Here is a 12,077-nt window from a genome sequence, read left to right on the forward strand (position 1 = left end):
CCTTGCTAGTGGATTCAGTGAGCAAGAATCACAATGGGAGGGCAGAGCGTAGAGGTAGGAGGAGTCCAGGATGAACAGATATGTCCCAGCCTTCCCAGGGGACCATGCAGAGATCACAGGCAGCAAGAGAAGGTTCATAAGGGCCATAGTTCCCATGGGAGAGGGAGCTACATGGCACCTGCACCTTATCTAGGTGGCAGCTTATATAGCTCTGGGGCTAAAGGGGAAGTAGGTATGTCTAAATGGTGAGTGGGAGTGGCCCATTATAGCTCTAGGGCGGGGAGTTCAGGTTTGGGTGGATCTGGGGGCTAAAGGAAGGAGCTGAGGACTTGAAGCTAGGGAAATGCTAACACAGAAGTGTCCCCTAATTCCCTCTGATCTTTCCTCGCCCTGCTGTCCCGCCTATTCAGCACCTCAGGTGTTCACAGAAGAACACTGTGCCCTATGAGAATGGTAAGACTGAAAGTTACAAACAGGCAGTCAGCCAAGGCTCTTAGCCCTCAGAATCGTGACCATTTACCTTGTAAGTTGTAAGGCTTCTTTCTATTGTAAGCCTACACCAAATGAATCAAGTGTAGCCATTGAGAACAAATTTTGGATGACATCGAGGCTCAGAGCCTTTGGGTAATAAGTCTCTATGGAACAGAAGCTAAGGAGACTGGGTTGAAGACATATGCCTTGAGAAGAGAGGACATTCTTTGCTTTACAAGTGTGTCAAGTTGTTAAGTTCCAGTGAAGTCTTACCTCCCTTTGACAGCTGTGTTATGCTCGCGTTCAGGACTCCCGGAAAGACCACCAGAGACCAAGACCGATGTAAACAGCAAAGAGGCATTTATTGAGAGCTAGCTTGGACCTCCGCTGATAACACTCAGAGGTCCCGAGTCACAATCTAGCAGTCTTTTTATATCATGAAACAAACAACTCTTAAGCAATCTGGAGAAACTTCCACACAGTCAGGCATATGTTTGATTAACAATACATCACACTAAGCAAGTAGTGGGAAATAGGCTAATCTTATCTGTAGTTAACTTTGTTAGCAGAGGGCCATAGTTAACTCTGTTAGCAGTGGGCTATAGTAAAACTTTGTTAGCAGAGGGCTAAACCTCATTCCTAAAGTTAAACTTCAATCTCTGTTTATATCTAATACATACATCCTCCATTTGAGACATTCAGCAGTTTTTCTCAAAAAATGTTTTGTGCACGCTTTCTGTGTAACCTCCTGATTTAGGGGTGAGCAAGCTTAGATTTTTAAGATGGAGTCACTTAGGCCTTTTCAAACTGGTCCTCCAATTCCTTTCACTGTGTCCACATTTGATTCGCTTTTGCTTATTCTTTTAACACCTTTCTTAAGTATCCTTATCTGGTTTTCTTCTATTTTTGTTAGGATAAATTCCATACACCTGCTGTGGTTTTTGAGCTTTATAAGCTTGTGTTAGCTGCACTCGGGGCTACTGGTCTTTGAGACAAAGCCCACCAGCAGTCCACCAGCTCTCCAATAAAGACTCATAATCTGGCCTTTCAAGTGATGGCCTCTTTCAACTGAGTTTCCTTGCAACAGAACCAAACAGTCTGTTAAAAGGTAATATGCCAATCTCAAAGGAGATTTTCCATGCACTGGCGCTTCATCTAGTAAGTACTCTTTCACTCTTGGCACTGGCAGGATCAATTCCTCAGTTTCCACTAATTAAAAAAGTATGTATAGAAATACTTCAGTTAAAGAGAGGTCAGGAACATGTTGAACATACTACTTCAATTCTCCTTAGTGAGGCTGCCTTAGATCACAATTTCAGTGAAGTCTCTTAGGATTCCACTTACACACATACTGAAGGCTGTCTGTAAATAGCTCTGTTGTAATAGACATAGCACTCAAATAGCCAATGTAACACCTTCCATGTATGAAGAAAGGCCTCTTATCTGGGGTTGTCAAAACAAAGTTCTTGAAACAACAAGACTGGGAGGTGGCCTCTCAAAATCCAAGTATTTTTAGTGAACAAGTTATAGCAGCATGCTTCTGATGTCTCTTGTCATGTGATCTCTTTGTGACATCCAGACTAATAACCACCCCCTCACCCCCACCACCGGCCCATATACAAAGCCCCATTGGGGATGGGGAAAATGCCAGAAATACTTAAAATTAAGGAGTTCAACACCAGGTTACTGGAATTCAGAAAATAGCAGTAAAACTTAGGAAGAGCCTGAAAACCTTGGAATGTGTTCTCGTCAGTATCAGTTCAACCCGAAATTGGGACTCACTAACTGCCAACTTTGCTTTGGTACACCTGCTTGCTTTCACATACACTGCCGTCTGCATGTGGTTTTCGCCTTTAAAAACAGCCCAGCTGAAGCTCGAGTTCCCCAATTGAGTGTTGGTGACTTTGTCTTGGGTTCGAGTCCCACCTGGGTAGCCTGTATACACCTTCCCCAGTTCAGTTCCAGCTGTGACTTCCTGGAAACTCAAACTGACCAGAAAAGTATGGCCTCAGAAGCAGCACAGAGCCCACACAGTACTTTGCCTTTCCAAAGGGAAGCCTTTCCACTGAGTCTTCAACTGAGTTTCCTTACAACAGCACCAGTCTGTTGAAAGGTAAATGCTAGAAAGTGAACAGGCTCTTGAGAGTGGGTGAGCAGAGCTTCCAACAGTTTCCTGGGAGCCAACATATAAAAACTGAGATAGCAAGCAATTGGGAATAAATTCTCTTAAAAAAAAAATCCTAGTTTTCCTTCCACTACAATATCCTACTAGACTCCAAGCAAAAATCTTAGAAGCAATGGCCTACCAGTTAAAAATCTCATTAGGTCACTGCCTGAGTTTATTCTGCTTTCAAGCAAGCCAAGATCAGCAAATCCAAACACTCAGAATTACCTCACAGGGCTGCCCCCCACCTCCACTTCCAGCACGCAGCCAGGCAACAAGGCCCTCAAGAATTAGCCATCTAGAACCAGGGCCATTTGGTGGCACCAAGCATCTCAGTGCTGAAGATAAAGAGCAGCGATAACTCCCAGGTAGTGACATGTGGTGGCACCACGATATCATGGTACCCACTGAAGAGGAAAAACCTGGGCAATGGTCCAAGTTTTACTCGGGTTTGGGTTCTGGGTAACTAATCCAGGATAAGGTAGTCACAGGTAAGCACCAGGAGGTGGAGGGTGGCTCTGGTTCTGGATTTTAGATTGTAAATAAAATCCCTTTGCAAATAAAACCCCTTCCTACCTTAAGTTGTGCCTCGATGGATTATAATACATAAACAGCCATGTCCAATGGTAATCAAGTTTTGGGGAATACTTGCTAACCATGGAAATGAGCGCTAATGTGTGTAAAAACCTGAGGGGCAGAAGCCCCACCCCACGTTGGCATGATTGACATGCCCCACTGTGGAAGAAAGAGGAGATCCCGGAAGCTCCACCCCCGGACTGCCTGGACAGAGATAAAAAGGGCAGGACTTCCGGAGAGGGGGTGTTTGCTGGGTCCCAGCAGCGGGAGGAAGGCAGGGGCCGGAGGAGGCACCGGAACGAAGCCGGGGTGAAGATGGCACCGGCTGTGGTGGGGAAGCGGGAGTGCCTCAGCCCGGAAACCCCGTGCCATCCCGACTTCGCCAGGGGCGGCAGCCCCACCCCGCCACCGGGCCGCCACCGCGGGAGGCAAGCCCGGGGAACCAGCCAGTCCCCATCCAAAAAGGAAATCAAGTCCTCAGGGAGAAGCAGCAAGTCCCCTGGAACTAAGAGAAGCCGGAGTCCTCACCACTCAACAGTCAACAGGTGAAGCAGGAAGGGGAGGGTCGGCCCTGGAGAGGACGAGAGGACCGACCGCACCCAGCCCCATCACCCCAGGAACACAGGAGATCTAGAAACAGTGATGGAGACAAGCATGGTGGCCACTCACGCCACAGGAGGAGCTCTGATGCAAGGCCCGCAGGTGGCCGGGATCGAGACAGCCAGGACTTGCAGGCTGTAGAGGAGGAGCCGGAGTTTTGTAATGCCAGGCACCGGGAGCACCGCCTGAAGAATGCAATCAGTGGCAGTGCTAATGAGGCTGGAGAGACGGCTCCTCAACCTGGTGGCAACAGCAGAAGCAAGGAAGTGCCTGTTAAAGAAAAACCAAGCTTTGAACTTTCTGGGGCACTTCTGGAGGACACTAACACCTTCCGGGGTGTGGTCATTAAGTACAGTGAGCCCCCAGAAGCACGTATCCCCAAAAAACGCTGGTGGCTATACCCTTTTAAAAACGATGGGGTACTTCCTGTCATGTACATCATCGACAGAGTGCCTATCTTTTGGGTCGACACCGGCGCATTGCAGACATTCCCATTGATCATCCCTCTTGTTCAAAGCAGCATGCCGTCTTTCAGTATCGGCTTGTGGAGTACACCCATGCTGATGGCACAGTTGGCCGGAGGGTAAAGCCCTACATCATTGACCTTGGCTCGGGAAATGGAACCTTCTTGAATAATAAGCGTTTGGAGCCACAGAGATACTATGAACTGAAAGAGAAGGATGTACTTAAGTTTGGATTTAGTAGTAGAGAGTATGTCTTGCTCCATGAATCATCGGATACCTCTGAACTAGACAACCCCACCATGCATCTTTGGCATTAGAGAAGAGGCTACAATTTCCAGAGAGTCCATACGGCCATACAGCCTGGTTCATGGTACAGTGAGTCAGGAATCTTTGCTTGTGCTTTTGACCAGTCAGATACTCGGTTACTGACAGTGGAAGCGGATAAAACCATTAAAGTGTAAGGAGAAGAGGAAATGGCTACGGAGGAAACACATCCAGTCAACTGGAAACCAGAGATTATCAAGCGGAAGAGATTTTCCTGTGACTTTGATACAGGGTATTCCCATTTTTCCTTTAAGCTTGACATGAGAATGTCCAGTTGTTCTGTGTTGTGGTTAGGAATATGAAGCTGAAACTCAACTTCCTAGAATTGTGGTTGCTATGTGTTATACTGAAGTGACAGACTTTGAAGTCAGGCCCCATTTTACCACGTGAACCCCACTTTACCACGTGAACCTGAGATAAGCAGGCCCTGTGAGCAGACCCAGGATAAGCCCATTAGGGCCGAGTCAGTCTAGAACGCTAACCGCTGGGAATGCTTAACTCTGACCACCCCAGGGGTGCCTTGAACCCTGAGCCAATCAGATTTGTACCTGTATCCGAATCTTGCTTGCTTGAACACCTGATTGTTGTAACTTTGTTCTTTGCCTGTATAAGCCCTGTGTAATCACAGCTCAGGGCTCCCTCCTAACCTCCGCTGTGTTGGTGGGTAGGACGAGGCCCGAGTTGCAGCTCGCTTAAATAAAGCCTTACCTTGCTTTTGCATTTCGGAATGTCTGAGTCTCGGTGGTCTTCTTGGTGGTGGTTTCGCGACTTGGAACAACAGTACAATAAACTGTCCCTTTCCTCCAAAAAAACAAAACAGAAAATAGAAGAAATTAAAGTGGAGGATCAGAGTTCAGGTCAAGACAGGTCCCAGGCCTGGGTTCTGGGTAACTCACCCAGGATAAGGTAATCGCAGGCAAGCATCAGGAGGTGGAGGGTAGCTCTGGTTCTGGGCTTTACATTGTAAATAAAATCGCTTTGGAAATAAAACTCCTTCCCACCTTAAGTTGTGCCTCAATGGATTATTCTTGCTCTCGAAATACAACAATGTGCAACAAAGGTTGAGTGGCCAATGCCCAGTGGACTCAAGACAACCAAGATCAGCAAGTCCATTCAGAATTAGCTAGCTAGGACTTCTTCCACTCAGCTCAATGTCACCCCACCCCCACCACACACCAGAGCAAAGGTCAGGACCTTACAGGGGGCCAGGACTGCCCCCACCAGTCACCAGAATTCAGGTGGGCCAGCACGCTGCCAGCCGACAAGGCCCCCAAGAATTAGCTATCTAGAATGAGGGCCATTAGGTGGCACCAAGCATAACAGTGCTGAAGATAAAGAGCAGCGATAACTCCCAGGTAGTGACGTGGTGGTACCATGATATCATGGTACCACCTAAGGGGAAAAACCTGGGCAATGGGCTATACATTCCTAGACTACATCAACAGCCATATCCAATGGTAATTGTAATGGGGTCCGCCCAAGGTAAGGGACCAGAATGTAATGGGGACCGAGTGTGTGTGGGGGAAATCTATCCCTCCAAGAGTCCACCACTGAGACACAGTCTCAAGTAAAAAGATGGGTTTATTGGGGAAGTAAAAAGTATACTGACCAGCCAGGGTCATGGCCCAGCAACCTGAAAAAGCAGGCTGCCTGGCCAGGACCCAAGCCTAGACTCGGGCCCCAGGTCACACCCAGGGTTGGGTTCTAAAGGCAAACACCATGTGGTCAGTGACCTTACAACCCTTACAGAGCATGCCAGGTCACATGCACGTGGCCAATGGAGGTACGGTGTGCCTCATAGCAACTGTTTGAAGCAACCTATCATTTGAGTTAGGACTTGGGGCATGGATTTGCCGGGGCTCACGGGATGCAGGTGGAAACGCCTACTCAAGGGAGGGCACAGGTTTCACACTACTCAGGTGGTCAATCAGTTCACACAATCTTATCACAGGAAAGGCAGACTTCCCTGCATAGGGCTGGGGAGATCTTAGCGAAGATGGAGTGGGCTTCTGGCTCTTTAACTGAGATGGAGTCAACATGACACCCCTCAATGGCCATTGATGGTGCTGGCCAGATCTGACCTCCATATTACAGTCATCAAGTTTTGTGGAATACTTGCTAACCATGCAAATGAGCACTGATGTGTGGAATAACCCGAGGGGAAGAAGCCCCTCCCCACATTGGTGTAACTGCCACGCCCCAGTGGGAAAGAAAGAGGAGATCCTGCCCCACCTTGAGGGGACCGGAAGCTCCGCCCTCAGACTGCCTAGGTGGCAAGATAAAAAGGGCAGTACTTCCAGAGGAAAAGGAGGAGGAGAGAAGAGAAGAGCACAAGGAGGAGGAAGGAGGTGACCAGCCAGCCAGACAGCCAGCCAGCCAGCCGAGGGAGAGTGCGGAGACAAGCAGACCAGCCAGAGGAGAGGGCCGGAGCCAAACCAGGCCTCTGGAGGTTTGGACGCCAGGAGGCTGTGGTGCTTAGAAATTCAGGTGGATCCGGGTCTGAGGAGCTGTCGCTCTAGCCATCATGTGGCAGGAGGAGCAAGAGAGGAAGTTGCGAGCCTTCTCAGAGATGGCGCGTGAACAGCTGAAACGGTTTGATGAACAGCAAGCACTGAAGCGACAGAAAGAATTACAGGACTTGCGGGAAGTCATGGAGAAGAATACTAGACAAGCCCTGAGCCAGCAGGAGAAGCTCAAAGCTGAGCATCGCCACAGAGCCGAGATTCTCGACCTGAAGCTTCGGGAGGCAGAGCAACATCGCAGGAAACAGGCAGAGCTGGAGCGGCTGCAGGAGGAGGAAGGCCAGGTGCGGCTTCGGAGCCTTTTCGCCCTCCAGGAGGAGGTGCTGCGGCTGAGCCAGCAGCTGGACGCCTCTGACCAGCAGCACAGGGACCTACGGGTGGGCGGCCTGGCTGCCTTCCGCACCCGGGGCAACCAGCTCTGCAGCCTGATCTCTGGGATCATTGGTGCTGCATCAGAGAGTGGCTATCCCACGGCAGAAAACCAAGCTGAGGCTGAGCGAGCCTTGCAGGAAATGCGGGATCTTGTCAGGAACTTAGCCCGGGAAATGACCAGGGCCTGTGAAGACAAGAAACGGCAGGATGAAGAGGAGGCCCGACTCAAGCTGCAAGAATGGCAGATGCAACAGGGGTCGTGGGCCCCCACCCCATCCCCAGTCCCCAGCCAGGACCCAGGAGGGACACAGAACGAAGAGCTCCAAGTGAACGGTGAAGACAGTACCATGCAGTGGTACCAACAGCTGCAGGAGGCCTCTGCTCAGTGTGTGTTGTCCTTTGAAGGCCTGAGCAGCAGCAAGGACAGTCAGATGAAGAAACTAAAGATGGACCTGCACAAGGCCGCCACTATCCCAGTCAGCCAAATCTCCACGATTGCAGGCTCGAAACTAAAGGAAGTCTTTGACAAGATCAACGGTCTGCTCTCTGGAGAGCCGGTGCAGTCTGCTGGGCGCTCTGTGTCAGTCACCCTTCACCCACAAGCTCTGGACTTTGTTCAGTACAAACTGGCAGAGAAGTTTGTGAAACAAGGCGAGGTGGAGGTGGCCTCTCACCATGAAGCAGCGTTCCCCATGGCAGTGGTGGCGTCTGGGATCTGGGAGCTTCACCCTAGAGTGGGAAACCTCATCCTCGCTCATCTCTATAAGAAGTGCCCTTTCTCGGTTCCATTCTACCCTGCTTTCAAGGAGGGCATGGCTCTCGAGGACTATCAGCGAATGCTTGGCTACCAAGTGAAAGACTCCAAGATGGAAGCGCAGGACAACTTCCTGAAGCGCATGTCTGGCATGATCCGTCTGTATGCGGCCATCATCCAGCTCCGCTGGCCATATGGAAACCAACAAGCAATTCACCCTCATGGCTTAAATCATGGCTGGCGCTGGTTAGCACAAATCTTAAACATGGAACCTCTAGCAGATGTGACAGCCACCCTCCTTTTGGACTTCTTGGAGGTGTGTGGGAATGCCCTCATGAAGCAGTACCAGGTCCAGTTCTGGAAGATGATACTTCTCATTCAGGAAGACTACTTCCCCAGAATTGAGGCCATCACAAGTCCAGGACAGATGGGTTCCTTTGTACGTCTGAAGCAGTTCTTGGAGAAATGTTTGCAGTGCAAGGAGATTCCTGTCCCCAGGGGCTTTCTGACTTCTTCCTTCTGGGGCTCCTGATCTCACTGTGTCACTATCCTCACCGTAAGGTTGCAGAGAGGCAACAGCAATGCAACTGAAGACAGCTGTATCTGGAAGAAGTCATGTCTGATTTAGAATTTTAGTGTGCTTTAATACCTGCACTATGTAACTAGAAGAGGTTTGCATGGGCTACAATATCTTGGCTGTATCTTTGCAGGTTCAGTAACTGCTGAAGGTGTCCACATGATTGACTCAATAGAACTGGCCTTGCTTAGTTTTGCAAAAGTTCTCAGAAGAGGTTTTAGCAGTGTGGGACACGCCCAGGTCACATGGGAGAGGAAGTCAACTAGCTGGCTCTGCCTGTTTCCCAGCCCTGGGGCCACGTGTGGCTAAGATGGCATCTGACAGTGAAACTGGAGGGGCGGTTCTGTGGGCTGTGATGAAAAATCAGGCCGCCTCAAGGGTTGGTCTCCAGACATGCTCAGGCCTCCCCTTGCAGTCCCTAGATAGGTGCAGTACACCCCTGCCGATCTTTGACCCGATTGGCTCCTGTGCCTTGTATTAGTTACACGTGTTCCCCCCAATAAACGAGATCTTGCACCGACTTGACTCCGACTCGTCTGATTGTCCACCGGTGAGGGAGGGCTGGGTGGGTGTGGTCTGTTGGCCCCTGCCTTCCTTGGCTTGTATGGTGGGGGGCGTGCCTTCCCCATCTCTTCCGCAGGTCTGGGGAGCCCGGGGTGGGGGGAAGGGGGGCTTGGGGGGGAGCTAAAAACCCCTACAAGCACTTGATCAATTTTATCTCTATTGTCTCTTCCTTGTTGTCCAGTATGTTTCAGAAAGTTGGATACTTTAGTCATTTCTCTGAGCTGGTCTTAGGCCACAATTTTTACCTCTCTCCCTCCATCGCACCCCTGTTCAGATAAATTCCCCAAACAAGAAAACCCCATAAGATCCCCTTTAAAGTATGCAAAACCAGGTGTCCCTGTCTCACACGTGTACACCTAGCTACTGAAGCTGATCTGAGGATAGAGCATCCAGCTGTGCCCAAGGGAGCTGCGGATTCTGTCCCACTCCGTCTCTAAAATCCAGAAGGCTCTGCTGGTTGTAAATCTGGACTCCACCCAGGAACTGTCGGTGAGCAAATCGTGGCATGGAGAAACCACGCAAAGCTTTGCTCCTTACCCGAGTCAGAGGAAGAATCTGCACTGCCTTCCTTTCGCTAATATGTGTGCCCACTTCTTAACATCTTTCCTCTTTTAACCAAGGTGAAATGTCTGGGGCCCATTCCCACTGCATCTTCAAGATGAAAATGGAACAGCAGATGCACAAAGCTCATTCAAGAAAAAGGTCATGTATCCCAACAAGGACACTTTGATGTTGGATCCCATGGTTAAGGATTTCATATTCTGGGAAGGACTCCTGGAAATGGTGCAGGACTACTCTTTGAAGCTTGTCTAGTATCACGTTTTCTTTTGTGAAGCAGAGTCACGAAGAGTAAGGACCTAGTGAAACACCAGTTACAAGCTCAGCATTGGCTGTCCTCTGTAGGCAAAGGATGACAGTAGCAGATTCTATAGAACCAGGCTTCCTAGTATCCATAGCAATTAGAGATTAGAAATGGCCAGGCCAATCTCTAGAGGCTCGTCAAATTTTATTAGGACAGCAAGTCTCATGTTGCCACCAGTGTGTCTTGACCCATAGGGGGCCTCTGATGGCTCATGTGCCAGCTACCTTCTGGGAATGAGAAAGAAGGGCTGCTAGCTCCATTGGTTGACGTCTAGACTATGGCATGGAAAAAATCAAGAGTTAGTGGGAAGGGTAGAGGAAGCCACATTGATGAATCATCTTCCCTCATGTGACTTCTAGATCTATACCACATTTCAGAACCCGTTGCTCCAAGAATGTAAATTTCATTGAAAAATCTCTTGAGTTTAAAGAGTTTGTCTGCAGGTGTACAATAGTATTCCTAAGCTTCCAGGCATGTCAGTGGTTATTTATACTACACAAATGCACAGGAAGAGACCCTATCAGTCCCACAGGGTCAGAAAGTCACAGTTCAAAGCCATTAGTCCAGTGGATCTAAAAGGCAGAGTTGTGATGACACCAAGCATTATCTTCTGAACCCCGAGTTTACAAATTTCTGAAGACCACTCTCTATGTGATTATCTTCAAACATAGCTGCTTTGATAGCTATCTTTAGTACCAAATACTACATATGTGCTCTGTAGAGAGAGAACATATGTTCATTTCCATCCTTTATAAAATACAAAGACAGTTCATATCTCCATGGGAGAGAGTGTATCACCCAGGTTTGCAAATGTTAAACTCCTGTCTGGTGCTGTTTAGACTACAGAGGTTGTGGATTGCTTTCACACACCATGGAACAACACCAATCTAATCCTTTCTTACTGGAGATACCATGTTAACTGGCTCTGGCTAAAAATGGGGTGGGGGAGAGGCAGAAACAGGAAGTTCGCTGGCTGTCCTAGAAAAATATCTACATGCCAAATTGTAACAGGGACACCTATTCTCATACTTGCTTTAGTCCAACAACTCAATTTTATGAGACCAGCATTGCTTCCAGTTACAGATTTGTTAGGGCAAGTTTTCCTTTTCTTTCCATTATCCAAATCATCCCACCTGAGGGAATGCTGCCTTTTACATCTCCCCCTAAGAATCAGCACAGTCCTTCTTGCAACCACGGGAGTAAAGGAACTTTTCAGGACAAGAAACAGCTCTGGAGAGTAATGCCAGTACATCAGGGAAGAAGCCCCAAGTCATGCCTCAGTATTTGTATATAGAAACTTCTACAGTTGGACTTGAAAAGTCTGTGCCCTTTCCCACTCTACTGAAGGATGTACTTCAAGAGAGCAGTGTGCATTATTTTCCTCATTTTGTACAGCAAGATAAACATTTTTTCTAGAACTCTGCTCTTGTTACTCATAAATTGAGTCCAGGAGATGAAACCCTCCATTATGATGATGAAGAGGAGGAAACAAGCATGCAGTGCTCTCACATGAGGAGTTCTGGGTTGTAGTCTCTCATGGCGGCAATGGGGACACCTCCAAGGTAGAAAGCAAAGTTCTGCATCTTGCCTCCCTCCTCCCCTGCTATGGAGAAAGGAATACAAAATGTGGTTACATGTTCATTTGATGCAAGACACATCACACTTGGAAAAATCATTGTTCTCGCACATTTAGGTTATGCTGAAGGCCTTTTGTTTTACATGAGTCTCCTACAAAAAAAAATAGAACTGCAGGATACTCAGGCTGTGATATCAGCTATTTCACCACTGTTGTCGACGTAACTCAAGAAAACCGGTGATTCTCTGAGC

At 48.6% G+C, this 12,077-nt stretch overlaps 1 protein-coding gene across 1 annotated transcript; it reads left to right on the forward strand.

The window, feature by feature from the left end:
- Positions 1-3,032: 3,032 nt before the first annotated feature.
- LOC125353651 (smad nuclear interacting protein 1-like) lies at positions 3,033-7,705 on the forward strand (the record flags this gene model as incomplete). The annotated part of the gene is given in 5 exon segments (XM_048349317.1): positions 3,033-3,084; positions 3,384-3,751; positions 3,754-4,246; positions 4,249-4,569; positions 7,680-7,705. Coding segments are annotated over 5 exon segments (1,260 nt in total), but the record flags the coding sequence as incomplete, so codon positions are not given.
- Between the last annotated feature and the right edge of the window lie 4,372 nt (positions 7,706-12,077).

This window comes from Perognathus longimembris, chromosome 6 (genome assembly GCF_023159225.1).
Source record: "Perognathus longimembris pacificus isolate PPM17 chromosome 6, ASM2315922v1, whole genome shotgun sequence".
Taxonomy (NCBI): domain Eukaryota; kingdom Metazoa; phylum Chordata; class Mammalia; order Rodentia; family Heteromyidae; genus Perognathus; species Perognathus longimembris.